This window comes from Numenius arquata, chromosome 14 (genome assembly GCF_964106895.1).
Source record: "Numenius arquata chromosome 14, bNumArq3.hap1.1, whole genome shotgun sequence".
Classification (NCBI taxonomy): Eukaryota; Metazoa; Chordata; class Aves; order Charadriiformes; family Scolopacidae; genus Numenius; species Numenius arquata.
In genome coordinates, this window is record NC_133589.1 from 5,674,628 (window position 1) to 5,695,222 (window position 20,595).

The 20,595-nt window shown below is 46.7% G+C and overlaps 1 protein-coding gene across 1 annotated transcript in view; it reads right to left on the reverse strand.

Moving 5' to 3' along the window:
* CACNA1H (calcium voltage-gated channel subunit alpha1 H) overlaps positions 1-20,595 on the reverse strand; it is a 252,290-nt gene that overhangs the window by 66,089 nt on the left and 165,606 nt on the right. Inside the window, exon 9 of the mRNA XM_074158337.1 lies at positions 17,334-17,746. Within this exon, the coding sequence (XP_074014438.1) occupies positions 17,334-17,746 (413 nt within the window). The remainder of the gene's footprint in view (positions 1-17,333; positions 17,747-20,595) is intronic.

Below are 20,595 nucleotides of genomic sequence, written 5' to 3' on the forward strand. Positions count from 1 at the left end.
AGCAGACTGCCATCCCACCCCACAGCGGCTTAGTTCATGTAAGAGTCTCTGGCAAAAACCCAAGGAAATTATACAGACTGAATTATTCCCATCCATATGCTGGCGGAGTCCTTCAAAGAACCAGCAGATCTGCAAGGCGTGACATCTCTTAGCAAGGCCTGTGTTGACTCTCATCCAATATATTTGGCTTATCCCTCGCCATAAAAAAATTATACTCACACAAGGAATTATATTCACACAATTCTCACCCATTGCAAACCTTCTTTTTCTTGACCACTATCTGTGCTGAAGTCAACAATAAATGTTCAAAAATCATCAGCCTAACGCCTGAAATCAGCTTTGCTGCCTAATCACAAAGCATGCATTTTAAAAAAAAAATACATCATTCATACCGATTTCTTCTCTCTTTTTTTTTTTTTTTTTTGATCTTTAGGCTGAAACTATCTTGTATTACATACCATTAACTAGAAAGAAGACCTATGGTCTAATTTTTCCTTTTATATGTAAACTGAATCATAAGATTTCAAGAGCTGGAGAAATTAAGAAAAAGCATACAATATTGTGAGACATGCTAGAAAAGGACAGACACAAAGAACAGGGAAATATGCTACAGCCCTTTTCAGACAAGAATGAACACAGAGGCCTGGCCTCAAGGAGTCTGCACAAGAAATCAAGGTTAATTGTTGATTTTCTTTGCTAAAATCTTGCAGCCAAACTACAATTGCATATTTCTGACTGTGCACAGAGGTTACAGGATGCCCATCACAGGCAGCTCTAACAACGTCCATTAAAGGTGGCAGAAGCATGACTATTGAGAGAATAAAGAACCATTTCCAAACCCTTTGATTGTATGGCAAGAGGCACCTTTAGCAATGATTATATGATCTTTATCCACATCCAAGCAACCGGCTTGCTCTCTGATAACAGAGAGATCAAAGGCCTTTGGGTTGTCATTAGCAGACAAACTCAATAGAAGTTGTTTACTTCACCCAAGCTAATGGCACTGGAAATATTTAATCAAAAAATGGACACACTCTCTCTATTACTGCCAAGATGATTCAGAAGGGGCCACTTAAATCTATTTTGTCAAACCATTACTCATCCCTTGCTAATAGACCTTTATGGAGAGTCCCTTTGAAAAACGCACATTTGTGATTTGCGGGCTGTGTACTGGTATTAGGAGACGAGGCACATCGAGAAAGCATTATAGAGGACTGCTGATGGGAAGAACAAGATGGGAAATATGTTTAGTCTATATCTAACCAAGACCTTGACTTAGTCATCTTTTAAGCCCAAGGGGAGGAAACTGAAGTGGCCTGATGGGGAAATAAGTTCAAGGAGAGGATAATTCTTCAGAAAAATGTGAGCAATCTGCTGTAATTGACCTCTGAGTGCTAAGTGGAAGAAGGAAAGATGGAAGAAGATTAGCAAAGCTTTTCTGAGGTTCAAGGATCTTGGGGTAGAAGAAGAAAACAAAAATGCTGGGTGGACATCATGAGAAAATTTGGTGGTGTATCTTACAGAACAGCAGGGTGTTGCCTACTTGACCTTTCATTCTTGGGTCACCAAGGGAAGGTTCAGTGTCTGCAATGAGATGCCAAATTATCAGAACTCCCAAGCTCTTTTCCTAACTCCTAGACTAATGCCTAGTTCTCTCATGTGTTCCTAAACATTTATCAGACATTTGAGCACAGGCAGTTCTTTATGGGATTCCCTTTGGGATGTGCAGAGACTTTCATTAACCAAGGATGTTCACCTTCTGGGGTTGTCTTGAAAGACATGAAACCACTTACAAACCTCATATAGGAAGAGTTAATCCTGCCTTAGAGCAAGAGGATGGACTACGTGAGCTGAGCTCTATCTACTGTGATTTTTGTGACACTGGTCCGAAAAGATCCCTTGGGTTCTTAGGATCCAAGCCACTGCTAAGGTAGATAGCTACATCTCACCACTTTTTTCATAAGATGATGAAGCTCAGGGACATCCTGTGGAGACAACACAGCTGGGGGAACCTCAAGCCCTTGTGTCCTCCAAGACAGGTTTGCACTTGGTACAGACTCAGTTTTGATACAGTTTCTCTGTAGCTTCCAGAACACTCATGAAGAGCTTAAGATTCAAAAGCTTCATCACTCACTGCTCTGCATCAAAGACAGGCTAGGAGCCAGGAGAACAAAATCAGGGGAAATCCACCTTTCCTCCTCTATAGCAAACCTAAAGCAACCCAAGCAATTGTTACATGCTTATTTTTGTCCCCGAGAACACAATGCTGTGAACAGCCCAGGGTACTCTAACCTGCAGCCAAAAAGTAGGCAGATGGGAACTTTAGAGCTGCCACGCTGTTCTTGCAAGAGAATTATTGATACATTCTTCTTAGCCATGAGCATAAGACTGAAGTGGCAATTAAAATCATCCACAATGATCAAGAGGAAAAGCAAAGACGAAAAGGCACAAACCCAGAATTTGTATTTGCCAGCAGCCTGCATCATGTGCTATTACGACTGGCAAGGAAAGCTTTTGGGTCTTGATCTTTCAAGTGTATCTTCGGTAACAGTCTGCATCAGAGCAGGTGGACAGTGGTGAGCAACACACCACCACCATTTGTGCTGGAGGCAAGGGAATGAGCCGCTCCTGGGAACTCATTGCCCCATTTTAGCTTTTGAGTGCATGCAATACAGGCATTCAAAGTCAGAAATTTAAAAATAACAACTACAATCACTGTCATCCCTCCTGCTCCCTGAGACAACAGCACTTTGTTTTGTTAAGGCAAGAAAGGACAAAAGAGGTCAGAAAGGAATTACAAGACAGAGCTGCCCTTCAGCATAGTCACATCACTTGGACGTTGCATGAAGTGAAAGCTTGGAACTGCTGAATGTGAGCACAAACCAGCAGGAGATCTCAGCAACTCTTGCTCTTCCTCACATCAGCTGTTTGTATCTTACAGACAGCTACTGGATTTTCACCTGGCAGAATTCCTCGATTTCAGTGGAACCACCACTGAGTTTGCAGATGGCCCAATGCTTCCACATTTTCACCTTCTTGACAAAAAAACCCCAATGAAATGAAATTGTATTAAACCACCACCAATATTCAGAGATGACCAAGGAACAAAATTCACAGAAAATAACTGTGCTGGCTTTGCAATCCGTTCCTCTCGTAATATTTGTTTCTAGTATTGGGGGAAGTACACTAAAAATCTGGAAAACAAAACTTAAAAATGAGGAGGTGACTTCGCATTGCATTTTTTTCATTCCATTTGCATGAAATGTGCCTTACCCTCAAGCATGCCCTGGATTTGCAGTATGTTTCTATTGTTATGGGAACAAAATGAGTAAGAAAAAAAAAGTTCAGTCATTCTGATTTTATATAATGAAATAAAATCACTGCTAAAATAATGAAATCAATTATATTATCCCTAATAACAGTAGTACTAATTAAAATAATTGTAATTCACTACTACTACTAGGCTGCAGTGACAAGCTGCAGAAGGTGTAGGGCTGCTGAACACCTGAGAGCACAGACTCTCTCCCCAAGCTGGTGGAGTGAATGTATTTGGTTTTGGAGGTTGTTAGTTCAGCCTTGGTGCATTGGGCAAAGGAGACTGTTATGCTAACACTAATTACACTGCTAATGGCAACAATAATAACACCTCTCAAATCATCAGCACTGATGCCGTGAACGCCAAAGCGATGCAATTACGCGCTGCTGTCATTTCAAGGGGAGCTGCGAGGCAGAGAAAAGCAAAGGTAAAAAAAGCAGCACATCCTCCTGGTTCATCATCTTGCAGCAATTTCTCTACAGAAGATGCCTGGTTCAGGTGAAGGGCCAGGTAGCCCTTTCCCTTCCTCCTGCCACATGACACCAGGCTGTGCCTGGCCCTCATGCTCTGCACAGGCCATGCTGTCCTCTGTGCTGCCTTGCTGCGATGCCCCCATCGTGATCCCACACCAAACCACGTCAGGAGAAACCCTCCGGGCAGAGGAGATGAGCTCTGGCTCGCTGCACCGCCTCCTCCCCCATGACAGCACTGGGGCAGCACCCATCCGCTCCGCAGCCCTATGGAATTGCGTGGCTCTGTCAACCCACTGCCCACATCCCGCATTCAGCTGGGGAAAATCTCTCAGACAGTCACAGCTCAGACAAACAACAAAAAAATAGATTTCACGTGCAACCTTCCTCTGTGCCACATTGAAGTTTTCCTCCTGGCAGTTTTTCACATCCCTGACATGGCTCTGACCAGCAGAAGTGATGTTTCTCCTGCCACGAGGAACCGGCTCACAGGAAGGGCTGCTCCAACCCTCTGCTCTAACCAGACCTCAGGGCTATGCCAGCTGCACCAGGGCTTTGATCCAGCTCCCTGCCCTGGGAGCAGGGCCAACCACCCCCTGCTAAAAGGCAAACCCGAGAATGAGCCAAACTGATCCATATCCTCCAAACAGCTTTGTCAGTTCTCATATGAAACAGGCAATACAAGGTTTCATTTGTAGAGAGTGGGAGTGAAAGAGAATTTAGATGCAATCTCCATCATAGTGGTTTAATAAAGCAGTAAGTAAAGCTAAAACAACCATGTGCAAAGAGCGAGCCGTTGACAAAGCAACTGAGCTCGCAAATGTTTCTGCTCTGATGGAAATTCTCCTCATGGGTTTCCCAAAGAGATGGATCACAGTGAAAACTGTCAAATTATTTTATTTCTTAGTCCCCAAATGTGTCCAGGGGTGGGATACACAGGGGATCTCAAGCAATTATTTGCTAAACATCAGGACTTGCTCAAATGCTCTCGCTTGAGAAGGTGGCGAGTGTTTCCATGGCAATGAGCTATTGCCTTGGTGACCGTGGACCTGGACTGGTGCTGCTAAACCACTGCAACCTATGGACATCTGAGCACAGCAAGGAGTTTCCTCCTTTGCTGTCTAATGACATTTTTTTAACTTCTGAGTTCATCCCTGTCTAAAAGTTGCCTTAGGTGGTTGTGCTAGAGACAGAGAAGCACAAATTACTACAGACAAGCATCTTCTGTTCACACCTGCCTCTCAGCTACCCAACCCAGAATTAACTTTTCTATCAGTCAGGTGCAAACCACCCTTGGTCCAATCCTGGCTCCTCCTGAGCAGTGCTGAGCCTCTATCTATAAGCTAGAAAATTAAGCAGAGGAGGCACAGGACTTTATTAACCCAGACATCAAAAGTACATCAATCTATACACATTTAAACCTTTTAAGAGAGGTCAGGCTGAGAGGCAGTTGTGTTAACAAGGTGAAGAAGGAAGCTTGCACATAAAAAAGCAATTTTGCACATAAACAGGTATCCTCCTAGGCAAGAAATTTACCTGGATTTCTGTGGAAGAGTGAAACAAAATGTGTCCATGTCTCCCTCCAAACAATCATCAGATAAACTTTGTGCTATCATAAAAGCTTTATCCTGGGCTCATATAGCAGAAAATTGTTGCATCTCTGCCTTTGAGAACTTCTGCTGCTTTTCTTCCCATCTTTATCGTTGAAACACACACTCCTTCCAAGCGACTGGCAGTCTTAAAACCAGATTGAACTGAACCATTACATTAGTTTCTTTTTAAATTTGCACAAACCCTGCACTCTGCAACTCCAAAGTGGTTTCCATGGAGATGCTAAAAAAACGTAACGGCACCTTGTGGGTGCCGAATTCGGCACGGCAAAAACTTGAGCGAGCAGCAAACGCTGCATGAGAGGAGTGTGAGGAGTGAATTAGAGACCCAGAATACAACTGCTTACTCGGAGCTGCAGATAATAGGGGTAAGTTACCGCTTTGGCTGACAGGCGTTAACCAAACTGACACGCTGCGTTGAGTATCATGCAGAGTTTAATTAACTGCAGGCAATGGGGCATTACTACAGGAGAGAAGAGCCTGCCCGATTTCCTTACGGGGTGAACGTGATAGGGAGAGGGAGGGCCGTGAGCGTGTGCAAGGCAGAAGCGATCCTGATGCGTTAAGAGGTTTCTCAGAAGAGCGCTGGAGCTGCCTTTGGCTGCCTCTCAGAGCAGCTCTATCTCCTTAATCTGCAAAACCGGGCAGAGGAGTCCAAATCTTGCAACTTCCTACACAGTCTATTTTAAAGTCTTAGAAACAAAAACAACACACAACAGGAAGGATGCGCTTACTAGAAATATGTCTGAACTCTCCCACACCCCAGCCCTGTCAATCTTGATGGTTTCACCATTTGCATCATTAAGACGGAGCTTTCACATCCCATCCCATCCACATGGTCTTGCTGGATCAGAGCTCTGGTCTGCAGCAGAGCCCAACTCCCTCAACACCCATGCTGGGTCCCAGTTTGGCTCTGCTCTGCTTTTCCCAAGCACTGAGTCAGACACAGAAAGGCCCATAGGCAGGGCTGAAACGTCACATCTCGTGGCGACACAAATACCCTGAGCCACACAGAGCCCTAACTGAGTGCAGTGACCCTAGAGGGACATAACCACAAGCCCCAAGGCTATAACAAGACCTTCTATACCAAGTACACTATTCCCAAGTATATTTGAGACTTTTCAGAGGACAGTGCTGTTTAAAAAAGGCCAAAAGCTATTTTGTCTTATTTAAGCAAATCTCCACGCAAATCAACTAGCCAGGACTTCAAACCTCAGACTGTGCACACACAGGAGTAAGGAAGCACACAGAAACAGTGCAAATGTGGCAGGGGGGACTGAACAGCACAGCATGCCCTTGCTCTTTGGAAGAGAAGCAGAATACCTCTTCCTTCAGCCACGGTAACTGGGACATCTGTTTTTACGTGAACACACAATAAATGGTACAGAGCATTGTCTACCTCCTGGTGAGTGGTCACCCCTGGGATTTGAACATATGGCTGCATCAAGTCTGGCTAGTGCCAACCTGATTCTTAAACTATTAAACCATCCCCTCAGGCTCTGTATCCTGTACTTTCTGTGTATATTGTACAAGTGAAAAGAATTTGATTTGGGGTTTCGAGAATTTCAAACAAGGATATACAATTAGAAAAGTATTTGCTTCAGATGATGATGAATAACCCTGGACTGGAGAACCTCAGAAAATATCTGTTATTCACCCTGGTGTGATGACACAAAGTCTTCTGCAGTGCTGTTTTACATGCTTTCCTGAGAGCCCAAACTTGTTAACCTTCATTTCACTGCATGTTTTCAGAGGAGTGACAGCTGCAACCATAAATACAGCATTCAGATTTCATGCGATAGTTAAAAAATCAAATATGTATGAAACCCTCTGCTATTACACACCGACTAGCAAGGGGGGGAAAAAGGAGTGGGAGGAAACCCATAGCATTAAATCATTTCTGAAATACAAAAGGTCTTCTGCAAACTCAGGTGGGAAACATCTGCTCTGCTGTTAGCTGCAGGGTCAGTACTTGTTTGTTGGTCTCAGCCTGCTCGTCCATGACTCAATCACAGGTTAAACTTAGTCTCAGGAACAGGGAGAATCTGTGCATGAGAAAGGAAGGACCAGAGGAATGTGCTCAGCCATCAAACCCCCCCCACTACAGCAAGGGAGTGATTCCTGCTGCTTTGGTGGGTATCTGTATAGGCTCGTACTCTGGCAGCAGGAAGGAAGGGATGTAAATAACACCAGTGCGCCCTTAAAGAGGGGACACAGCTAGAGAAAGAAGAGTGAGGAACAAGAAGAGGAACAGGAATGCTCTTTTGGATACCTTTGAAAAGTGTTTTGGTGAGTTACGTTGTCCTCCGGGGAAACGGGGAGCCGTTCCCCCACTCACCTCTGATTCCAGGAGCTTTCAGAGACATTCGCAGCTCCTAATACTCCTCAGCATAAACTGGCATTTCTGGCATTTAATCCCCCTGCACTTCCACGCTCTGCAGTTCAGTCGTTCTGCAGTTTAGTCCCTTGTACTTTGGCACACGTATCAGCTGATACCTGCCAGCACTCCAACGTACCATATTAGTAGTTCTGCTTTAAAGACATTCAAGATGCTGATCTCTTATTTTGGCAGCTTCAAGAGACCTTAGCACAAGTGAGAGATCTTCTGCAATATGGCCCCCATAACACAGGCCATTTGCAAGGAGATAATTGCCCGGCAACCCACGCTGCTTTCAGACACTCTGGCTGAAACTAATTTACACAAATGACTTTAAACTGTTTGTGCTCCCAGGCAGCAGTGACCCGGGGATGAACAATGCTGACAGGGTCGATATTTTACCTCCGAACCCTTCACAAACAAAAGGAAAACTCTGATTCTTTCTCATATCAAGCAGCTCCCTGTGGTTTGATTTATTTCCTCTTATTGATTGGATTTGGGGCAGGGCGGAGTTGTGAAGTGTCTGCCTAGACTCTGGATACATCCGAGAGCAAGGTGTACCTGGGGCAATCAGAGCCACAGCTTCATTCCCCTGGTCCCATCACCAAGCTCCAGGTAGAGCTCCTAGAAGCAGCCAGCACGCTCTGGCTTCATAAACCACCTCCATCCAAACTAACTTTAGAGCACAGACAAGTCCATGTATAGTCATGCCAAGAGTCAGAGAACTACAGGATCCGTCTGTCTGCAGCAAAGTCAATTCCCTTTGGAGTATATAAAAAAACCCAAACTTATTTTTCTGCTGCTTTCTCTGGGGGCACTACAGTAAAAAGTTCTGGATTTGTCTGTGCGTGAGACAAGAACAGGACAGGGAAAGAGGAGGTATTAATTTGAACAGGCATCAAGCAGGAGAGAAAACTCCTGAGAAATGCCTTCACTGAGGAAAAGAAGCCAAGTGGTCTTCCTGCCCCATCCTCCTTGGTGGCAGACTCCCTGGTCTAGCAAGCTTTACCAGTGATGCTACAAGGCCTGTGCACAGAGTGTTTTTCCCAAATTGGAAGTCAGGCTGTCTTTAAGGCTGTAAACCAGACAGAGCAAACAAAAATAGAGCTTTAAAAGAATGCATGAAGACATGCCAAATCTCCCTCGTTTTCGAGTAAGAGTCTCACTCCTTTCAGATGCAGCTTTGTCCCCCCCACCTCTCGAAAGCATCCTGATCTTGTAACAAAAGATCCAGAAGGAGGTTTCAAGGAGACAGCTAAAGCTTCATTCATAATTCTGGAAAATCTCACTGTCCCTGCTAGAAAACCCTGGTTAAAACCTGAGGAAAATTCATGACTCAGGTTGACAGCAGCAGTAAACATACCTGTTTCTTTCCTTGCAGTGTTTCTTCTCCTCTGGTGTAAGGAGCTAGATTGCTGTCCTGAGGATCTTTAATCCTCTGCCTGCTGATGGGGACAGCTGGCTCTGCCTCTCACCACTGAGGTCCCCAGAGAAGGGCAGTGTACAGGACGCCTCAGCAATGCCACTGAATCTCCACCCAGAGATCACAAACTAAGTTGCCATCATTTTGTATGTACTGCCAAATACTAACCCCACTTCACTCTTAGGTGTGGCATCATTGTCTTCTCTACACCGAACATTTTCTCAGTTAAATCTATTTTCAAGTTTTTCTGTATTTTCCAGGTCTGCATAGAAAGCAATCATCCACAGGGAGTGGTTGGAAATACACAAAAGTATTAAATTAAACATGACTATTTCCTTTGCCTCTTAACAGTTGGGAACCACCAACCTACAGGCACCATTAGTCCATGGCACAGCACCATCATGTACCACCCTCCCCATACTCTTATCTGCATATCCCCTGGTGTAACACTCCTGCTGCATTTAGTTTGAATTTGGGCTGTAAACTCAGTTTCACAGAGTCTACCTGCAACCTCCAGGCACAAAAACTGGTACTGAGAGAGGTGTGGTGCTCTGTTCCCATTCCCACTGTTATTATTACTTACAATAACATCTGGCAGGCCCTGCCCAGGAGTCCCACATGGTGGGGTGATGCAGACAGAACAAAATGCAATCCTTGTCTTGTGGAACAAAAAATGCAAGATAAGAAAAGATGGATGCAGGAAGACTGTGAAAGTGTAAGGAAACAAAGAGACAGCCTTGGCTAACATGGGACGTGATGTTCCTGGTCGATCAGCAGTTGAATCTTCCTCAGAGCTCCTCAGACAATTCAAGCCACTCCTTGCTTCCTGCCACTCCAGGGCATGTTCTTCTCCAAGCTTTGCCAACGATGCCTATGAATGTTTTTCTGCCCCCATCGGTTGGTTTGGCTATCTCAGTATTTTGCACTTCCTCCTCTGCTGTGCTCTGCTACCCCTGCTCTTGCCCCTGCAGCTCAGCTGCCTTTCATGGAGGCAGCTGGAAGGATGGCAAGCTACTGCCACGTGCAGTACCAAAGTCACGTGGGCTGCTCAGAGGGACCTACCTGACTGGGGCTCTGCATGTCGCCTGCAGGCACCATGATCTCTCTGGAGCTGCTGATCACAGCTGCCACGAACCGCTCGAGCTCTTCCTCAAACTTGTATCTTGTCATCGCTCAGGCAAGAGACTACCAGGTATGTCTGCTTTCGAGCACGGAGTGTGCTCACCCCAAGGCCCATTTACCTGATCAAAGACAACCTCCCTCTCACCAAATCCACTCCCAGATGAAAAGCATTCAGCTGACAGCCAGCAGGAAGGCACAGGCTCAATGCAATGCCACGCTCTTTATGAAAGTAACCTTCTTCTTTACAGGCCCTCTCTCATCACAGTTTCCCTTTGCAGAAAGTGAACACCCCACTGTCCAGCTGTGTCAAGCCTCCCTCCCTTGGAGCACATTAGAGCCATTGTCAGCATAACATTTGAAGCCGGCCGCCCATGGCTGTGATTTACGCACATTTTTGTGATGAAATGCAGCTGGCAAGTGCACTCTGCTTTCATTCTCGTGGCTATATTACACTTGGTTTATTTTACCTGTCAGTTGAAATGCAAACAATCTGTCTACATTCTATATATAACCACCCATTGCCATCAAGTATGTTTATGAAGCAGAGGGGTTCCATGGATTCAGTCTCGGAAGCCTTGGAGGGCACCGGGGCTGTCTCAGCTGACTCGCTGCGTGACCCAGAGGGAAGAAACACATCTGGTGGGTCCCACACACTGTGGCTACATGATGTGGGTCTCTTACTGGCACTGTGCAGATCTCCAGTCTCCATGCAGCAGCTTATGCTGGGAAGCATGTTACTATCACCTGCTTAAGAAGTCTGTCATCTTGGCAGAGAGCAGATGTGATTTATATGGCCAATCCCTCACCACAGAGAACAACTAATGGCGTAAGTGAGGGGAAGGAACTGAACCACTGGTGGTGGTAAAACGTGCCTGGAGTTCCACAGGGAATATCCTAATATTATTCCCTAGACTAATGAGCACATCTATAGGAACCGGATCAGACTGCAAACTCCTCTCGCCATGACTAGCTCTGTTGTTCTCCTCACTCTCCCCTGACTGCTCAGTATGTCAGCACTCGAATGAGTTATTACACTCAGTTTCTGCATTGGAGAGGTGCTGTTCCTGTCTGGTAGGAGGCAGAGGAATGGATGGATCTCTAGTATGCTTTCCCTTATATAGTAAAAAAAAATATACCAAGAACATACAATCCAGCAGAAGGAAAACAGAGCAGTGGAGTCAGTTAAATTATAGATGAGAGTAAGAGAGAAGGTTCCATGAACACCACTTAGGGTAGGCTCCCTGTGGAAGTATGTGATTTACACCCTTTGCCGCGAAAGCTGCTACGGTCCAGCAGACAGGGATCTAACCCTGAGCTGGGACACCTGGCTTTTAACTGTGAACATTTGCCATTAGTTCACGCTATCTTGCCTCTGACCCTTGATTCCCTTTAACACGGGAATGACACCTTGCCAGGTGTAAATGCTCCACGTATGAGTTGCTGCTGGCTCTCATGAGAAGCCTTGCGGTCTGAACTGTGCAGAGGGGATCCCCAAACTGTTACCAGGTTTTTAAAGTCCTGACAGGGTGGCTGTCTGCAAAAAGGGGGCCTGGATAAAGGTGGTCTGGAGAGCACTAAAAAGATGGTATGATCTTGGGGCACAAAAGAGGATGACAAACATCTCTCTTCCCCAAGGTGTCCAGACAAAGCCCTTTTCTTCCCTCCCAAGAGGTGGGGACAGAATTCAGATTATCACAAGGTGTTTGTTGAATGAGTCAAATTTCTATCACTCTGCTCAGGAGACCTAGCAAGTGCTCTTGACTAACACAGCTTCCCTACCAAATCAGTGCATGGGGAAAGCCAACTACCCCACGCTTACTGCTGGGACCTTGAAGGGGTAGCAGGGAGGAACAGCTTGGTTTGCAGCTGACAAAGCCCAAACACATAAAACAAAGGACTACTAAGGGCAGAATGAGTCTCACATCATTTATGCAATAAGCACAAACACTCTGGGCTGAGTTTTCACATCCTGGGCTGGGGAAATCTGTTTGCTTCAAGTCCAGCCAGTGTGTGAGTTCTTAAAATTGGATCACACAAAAAGCTGGAAGAGTGAGCAAGTTTTGCTTGCTGAAAGTGAGAATCTCAGATCAGGATAATATTTTATTGACTCACAACTCAAAAGGAATTTAAGCAATTTGCTTCAAACACTGCTGAAAGATTCTCCTCTGCTTTCTGAGTAAGTGCTGAGCTTTCCAGGCCAAACCAATTTTTCAAGCCAAAATTGACAAATGCTAAAATAGAACGTCACTAAAGAAGCTAGTTGCTATCCTAAATCACACAGAATTACTTTAACTCCATAATAATGAAAAGCGCTACTCAAAACCAATAGTTCTCTTACACTGATAAGCAACAGACCACTGGGTGACCATCAAGGTCAGCTCCAACTTACTCTGAAGACAGCTGCTCTGAATGAAACATGCCACGGATGAGGGATCAGAAAAGCAATTAAAAGCTCTTTGAACAGCAATAGCTTGGAACAAATACTAATTTGTACTTCTCTTCTGAGAAGTGAATATAAAATAGCATTTCTAGTGCCATTTGATGTAAATTGAGCCTTTTATGTGGAATCATTACAAGTATCAACAGCTACTTTGCAAATTCCTCTGGGATGCCAAGTGGGGGTCTCTCCTCCCAACTTAAAGCAGAGGTTCTGAGGGATGTATTCAGAGCTCACCCTTCTGCAGGGATAATGCCAGCATCTCTCTTGGAAAAATGAACAAGGCTCTGCCCTTCTACTGGACAATCAGGGAGCTGGGAATTGAGGGAGACCAAAGAAGTAGCAATTATTTCTTCAGACCAGTCCGTGAAGCACACACAGGATCTGACTCTGGGACAAAAAGGTATCAGCTTTCAGTGACAGAGAGGTATTTGGAAACCCAAGCTCCTGGAACAGTACCTGCCTGTGCCAGACATCTCTCCCCACTGCCCCAAAGGCATGGCAGAGGTCACACTTTTGGAGTGCGCTGTTCCTGCTTGGTTGCTGCAGTGACATGGCATGGTCTCAGATGCTCTGGAGAATTGTTAGCTGCAATGAATGCAGAACAAAATCATCCAATGTATTGAAATTGCCTGGAAAACGAATGCAAGAATTGCTTCCTTCTTTGTACTTGGCTCTCCTTATCTGTGGGAGTGCTTACTCGTGCTGGAGATAGACAAATAAATAAATAAAGCACAAGAGGAGGGGAAAAAAAAAAAAGCAGCTCCAAACCAGCCAATTAACCTTTGAAATAAAAGTTGCGCTGCTGCTAACTAACAGCATCCTGTAACCTCCTAATTACCAGCCATGTACAACGTGGCAGTTGGAGACAGAGCTGGCTGTTAACCCCACGGATGCGCTGTGCAGGAGGATCCAATTGCTGCTAATGACTGAAGTCCCAAAGAAATTCGCTTCCCATCCTCAGCTGCCTCCTGCTACCCGGATCTCCTGCCACAAACCGGCTGTGCTGCCATGAAATCTTCAATCTGCCTCTGAGAAGAGCAGGACTTTGTGCAAAGCAGTTCTAGCATCTCTTCATCTTTCCCGTGAGTCAGCTGGCTGCTACAGCAGTCATGGCCTTAGCCACAGGACAGGATGCTTGCCTTCAAGGGTATTATGTGGGCTACATGCATTAAATGGGGTGGTACCAGTTACATTAGCCAAGAGCAGCCAGAGCAACCGTGTGAGCAGAGCACTGTGAGCTTTGAATTCCTTGAGGGGAATGAAATGAAGCCTTGAGGGGATCTGGATATGGACAGGTCCCTCATTCATCCAAGACTGCGGCAGTACAGACACACACCACCTTCCTGTCTTGTCAAAGGGTGCTACCAAATTGCTGCTATGGCACACAAGGCCCCCTTGCCCTGTGGCTACAATAAGGGCCAGCAGTAAAACCCACTGGGTTTTGCCTCCAGCCTGGCACCTTGCAACCAGAAGATACGGACATTATCTTTCCTCACCCAGAAGATATGGACAATAATGCTTGATTGCCTCAAGAGGGCTCCGTGAGACTTCTCTGCAGAACACTGCTATGTCCCGGGATAAAAGGCAAGATAACACACCAAGGACTAGTACTGCTCTATCTTCCACGCCATATGATGTTCAGTACCCTCCACACCTCCCACGCACACAGAGGATTGATGCCTTGGCTTTGAATAGCACTCTGAAAAAAAAGTATATGGTGTGCCCATCTATTTGCAAAGCCACTGATGACTATGAAGTCTGAGAAGCCAGAAAAGAAAAGCAAGCAGCCATTAATAATATTTTATAAAAGGGATTGGGCATTTCCTTACAGACAGTGAGGTCTGGGGAGGGCTTCCCTGTGGCTGCTGCAGTGATCACAGCCCAGTTTGACAAAACCAGTCAATGGCTGAAAACAAGTGGCAAGAGTCGAGACCAGGGAACCTGCTTAAGCTGTTCCACCCAGAGCAAATGTCTCCATGGTAGGTGATGTTTTGCAGGGCTTCAGGGCCTAGGAGTCTCCTGCCCATGCTGCTGTCAGCAGACACAGGGCATGGGAGGCCTTCCCAATGGGAGTCCCTGAGCCCTGCTCTCTGGGTGACACCGAACAGCTCGGGAGGAGCAAAAAAAGCAGGAGAGTCACAGAATAGCTATCCTTGTAGGCAGCTCCTAAATCCTTATAACTTGGGGAATGGCCTCCAGGTTTGCCCTTGGGAGGACGGAGGAGACGATGGCAACACCCACGCCTGGTTAAGAGCCTGGGGAAGGCTCACACCTTCTCACCTTGTAATACCTGCTCTGAGCAGAAGTGCAGAGTGACTTGGCAGCATCCATCATTCAATAACTAGAAAGCTGTGATTAAACTGTTTTTCCTGGCAAGAATCATGGCATAACCAAAATGAGCCATTGTCACCTCCCCTCTGCCCCACCATCACGCTGTGGGTTCCATGACAGCTTTGCTCCAACATCTCCCCCTTATCTCCACACAAAGCCAGCCCCCCACCCCAAGTCTTGCAGCCAATTCTCACACGAGGAGGGCTGTGGGTTCTGAAATGACCCTGCTTTGCTCACAGAAGCCCCAGACTTTCATGCCAAACAGTCTGGGAGCCTAGAGCCATTTTCTATTGTTTTCGGATTTGTGTCAACATCTGGCGATGCCTTGGAGGTCACTCTGTTGATAGGAGAGTGCTTGGGCGAGGTGTTTCGAAGCTCGGTTCTGACAGCTCCACGGGGGGCTGCGTACCAGAGACACTTTGCAGTCAGGCACGTGGAGGAACTTTTACAGGTTTCACTACAAAATTCCTCCCTTTTTATTGGGCCCACACTGGGCAGTGCCTGCAAGCAAAGCTGGCGGGAGTCTGATGCTCCGTAGCCAAAAGCTTCAGAATCTTTATTGCCATTGGCTTTGAGATGGTTTAGCACAAATCTTTTACAAGGTAAAATCCAATATAAACCTGCCAGCTACAGTTTTCCTTTGTTAGCAGCAAGGATGTAATTATCACAATTTACCTTTATACGAGTGACTGTGGACAGACTCCATGCGATCCCTGGGCTTTCTCACTGGTGCCTGCCTAAGATTTTCCCCCAGCACCCATCATGGCAATATCCAAGGACTGACAAAGCTGTATCCGCCTGACAAAAGAGTATCCATGCAGAAAGGCAGCTGCCGCGAGGAATGAATAGCCTATTCAAAGGCAACTGACAAGGTGTATTTCCTAATTTTAAAACATGTTGTGGAACAACTAACCACACAGAAAGCTGACAGCGACAGCTATTTCCTTGTTGAGTTTGGAGGCTCTCTGCTGTAAGTGTGAACTAATTTACTGTTGCACGGCTGAGGTTCACATGCTTTACCTGAGTACTTGCTTTTCTGAAAGAAAATACGCCTCAGGTAGCACAGAATATGGGGGTTTAAAGCACATAAGTGGAGAAAAAATAAAGTAGCAGCACTCTGGAGGATTGTTTGCCATGGTCCTCAGCAGGACTTAATCCTGGGGAATGACAGAGAAGAAAGTGCAGAGCCTTTTTGTCCTGCCTTTGGATGTACTCTGCTACTCTGTCTGCCTTTTCTCCTCACACCTGAGCAGACAGACTGAGGCAGAGAGGAGGAATAGCTTTATAAATAACCTTGACCTGGTCCTGATCCTGTGGTGGGGATTTTAGGGGAGGACCGGATGAACCTTTGACCATCCACCTCACAGAAAATCTGTATGAGGATCCTCTGGCCTCGCTGGGAAGCGTTTTCTGCACCTGATAGAGAGGCAGCACGAGGCATTCCAGAGCACGACTTGAGAAAACCGTTGAAAGTAACCAGCTTTTCTGAGAAAGAAAAGCCCAGAAAAGCAGAGCTTTCCCCAGAGTGACCAACTGGAGATATTCAGATGACTCACCTCCCTCTCCCATTGCACAGCCCCTCAAGCTCCCATCAGCCAACAAGGACAAGCTGTCCTCAGTTGCCAGCACTGCTTTCTGCCATCACCCCGTTCAGACTGGGAACAGCATGATTGCTCTTTCCTCCATCCAAACACTTAAAAGAAAGACCTACCTGCAACCCTTTGAGATCAAATTAAAGGTTTTGGAGCCTTCAGGGAGAAACTAACTTTTTTTTTCTTTGTTGCTTTTAGCATTGCCTGACAGTTTAAGTCTTTATTTAAGGGTCCAGGATCAGAGAAGAAACTTCTGTGTGGGTTACTTGGACTACAAGGTCCATTATATACCACCACCATCAGACCAAAGGGGTATTTCCACCACAACGATTCATGCTTATATGAATAATTCACAGCAAACAACTTAAACACCAAGGCTCTAAGCCGCCGTGTCCTGACACACACATTTAAGCTCTCCACACCTCAGCAGTGCTGTCAGACACCTTCCAGGCTTTTCACACACAGAAGGATGCTCCTGCTCATCACACGTCTGCAGGATCACGCCCTCAGCCCCATTTCATGCTTCCAACTGGCATGAAAACTGCTTGCTCTTCCTTTGGTATGGATTCGACAAGCCACCGCGCAAGCCGCCATGCCGTGAGCACCTGAAACCACAAACCCTTGGGGCTCTTCAGGCCAGTCCCGCACTCACCTGCTCATGGTACTCGATGCCCATGCTCAGCGTGTTGATGAGAATGGCTATCATAATCCCCCGGTTGAAATACTTGCTCTCCACGATCCTCTTCAGCTTGCTGCCGAAAGCCTTCCACAGGCGGGTGACCTTGTTCCTCTCCTTGGGTTTCTTCTTCTTCTTCCTCCTCCTGCCCCGCTGCTGCTGGAGCTGGTCTCTGTGGTCGCCGTGCCGCAGGTCCTGGGTGAACTCGTAGACGCCATTGCTGTCAGAGTCGCAGCTGTCGGACTCGCTGAAGGCGAACTCGGGGTCCTCCAGGAGGCTGGCGCAGAAGGGACAGTCCTGCAGCTCGCAGGTCAGGGTGCCGCCCGGCGGGCTGGGCAGTGGGCAGGCCGCGCTCAGCCCTGACAGCCGGCTGGGTGTCCGCCGCAGACCTGCAAGGGGAGAGGCACAGCGTGAGCCCCCGCACACCCTCAACATGGCGGACAGCCCCGCGTCCCCGCTTGGGCGGCACTAGGCCTGTCCAGGGCAGAGCAGCCTCTGCCACATCCTCAAATAAATGTAGTACCCTAATATAGCCTCCTAGCTGTCCATCTTACCAAGTGTCTCTCTCTTTGCCTCATTTTTCCCCTCTGTTCCCCTCTCCCCCAGCCCTGACACCCACCTTCTAGCCCCCTCCATGGATGCGGGGTCAAGGGGCCCCTCTCCACACAGGGCGGCAGCCATTTTATGTTCTGCTGCTGGGAGAAGACTGACCGGCACACCTCTCACTTTCAATTATTTTTGATTATATCTGACCAGGCTAACATCATTAGCGGTGATCTGAGCGCTATCAAGCTGCTACACCCAATTTAGATAGGGCTTCCATTTAGCTAATAATGAGGAGGGAGAGGGAGAAATGGACCAAAGGTGGCTACAGACCACGGATCACAGCTCGGAGAGTCACGTAGTCCCTTCAGTTTCCTTCATCCCTCCTTCAGCCTTTAATAAAGCTCAGGTGAATTCTTTGCTTGAGGCACAGGACTGAGTGTTCAGGGTGTTTTAAAATCAAACACATTGCCACATGTTTTGTGGTGTGAGGAGAAATGCTGGCTGCCCTCACAGAGCCAGGATACAGAGATGATATGGACAAGCATAACAAGGATCATTCGGGTGGAACAGGAACCAGATTTTATTTCCTCTTATTTAGAAACTAAATTCTTAGTTTTCTCATATTTTGGAACCAGATATTAACGACAGAAAAAACCCAACAGGAATGCAATACTGCGAGCATGGGATCCTTCCTACAACATGCCATTCAAGCATCCATGAAAACTTTCCTTGAGGTTCAGGGTAGTAAGGTGAGGGGACAGTTTTCCCCTGTAACACGTCCCTGACTGGAGGTTGGACGGGGACACTTGGACAGCTTTTGGGGAGGCCAAGCAAGAGGCAGTGGATGCTCCTGGCTCTGGGCCCAGGAGCTTGGAGCTCGCCCAGCACTAATGCTGCTGATTTCAGCTACTCCTGGTTGACACTTGAGGACATCTTTAAAGAGAAGGCAGCACCAAATGAAATAAAGCACCCCACTAGCTTGAAAACCGGGGTGTGACAAGAGTCAAGCTATATTTTACTTGCCTGAATGTCGCTCAGATATCACTGGCCTTCAAAACAGCCTTGCAGGATAGGACTGTTCTCCTCCTGGGCATTACATCAAAGACACCAGGAGGATCAGAAATATTTGCCCCCTTACTCAGCCCACAAGCATCACCAGTGCAGCACTGCACATTAGCATTAGTTTCTGATGGGGATCCGTCTGACGAGGAAAGACTGTAGTGCGGTCACAGAAGTGGATAGCAGAGGTAGTGGGCTTGCCAGACGTCCTTAATGCTATCAAAGTGTTAAAAATTATATGAAAAACACTGGCGCCGCAGATGTCTTCAAAATACCAGAGTCTCCTTGGCTGCCTGCTAAAATAACCTCACAGCATTGCAGGGCACGAGAACACAGAGGAACAGGCTGTACTTTATGCTGTTCAATTCCACAACAAAAGAAGGGAAGAGAATACTCTCTCCCACAATTGCATCTTTCCCAGCAGACACCAACCTTGTTTCCAGCTGGGGCTGTGAGTGCCCTGGCTGCTAATGCCTCCTTAATGCTCTCAATTATCACTTGTGTGCTCTCCTTGCACAAGTCTTGCAGTGAACAGCATCTGCTTGTTGACTTGTAAGAGTGGAGAGAGAATTAAGTGAAATAGCTCTTTGTTTCCCCAAAGAGGCTGAGGCCAGGAGGGCTGGGTGAGCTTGTGAGCCCACCTCACCTTCCTTGCTGAGCACAGGGTAGAGACTTAACATGGCTCCTTCGCTAATTTTAGGCTGGGATGGAGAAAAACGAGTTGGGAGCTGTGCCTAGCAGAGCATCACCCTCAGGAGCTAGCTTGTTTGGCATTTGAAGATCCTTCTGAAACCTGGAAGACACATCCATCATTTCTGCTGTACGAAGATGGTTGTGGTGCAGAAGTGAATCTGACTCAGCCCTGTTGGTGTGGCAGGAGGGGCTGTGGCAGGGGTGGGAAGGAGGGCCAGAGCCATGGAGGGAAAGAGCTGGGCACTGATAAGTTGTGGGACAGGGTCTCCAGATGGACCCGGCTGACTTGCTTCCCTTCCCAGCCCCTGCGCTGCTCAGGGTGCCAGATAAGCTGCCGCTCACCAGCCAAGAGCTGCGGCATCCACCTCCTTCCCCTAGATATGACCACACTTCTGAAAGAGACAAAACAATTTCAGGGTATTTGTTTAAAGCATTTTGGCATCCTCTGGGCTGAAATGCCTCTGTAAAAAGAGGAGACTATAATTGCATTATTAATAGCAACTCCATCTAACCTCCAGCTTTCGAAGAACCACAACAGGCTACGTGAAAATCTCCTAAGTCACTGAAGTGGCCCTGGGATGTCACAGTTGGGACCGAGATCTGGGGCTTTCTTCTCCTGAAGAGGATCCCAGCAGCAGATCCCCTTGCAAGCACAAAGAACCAAACCACAAAGAACCTGAGCACTGCCTTCCAAGAAACAGCTCTTCTGCTCATCCTTGCTTTCCCAATTCCAGACTTCCATGCAGCCTGGGTTTTTATCTCAAGGTAAATACACATTCTCATAATAATCTTCATTAACTTGCATAGTTAAAGATGTACCAGTGATTCATATAAAGCCCTCGCTTAACAACGGAAGAACGTTGCAACTAACCTTGCATTCTTCTGCCCTCCTGCTAAGCTCCCAAGCCTACAGAAATGTACACCGAATGCAATTTCTATA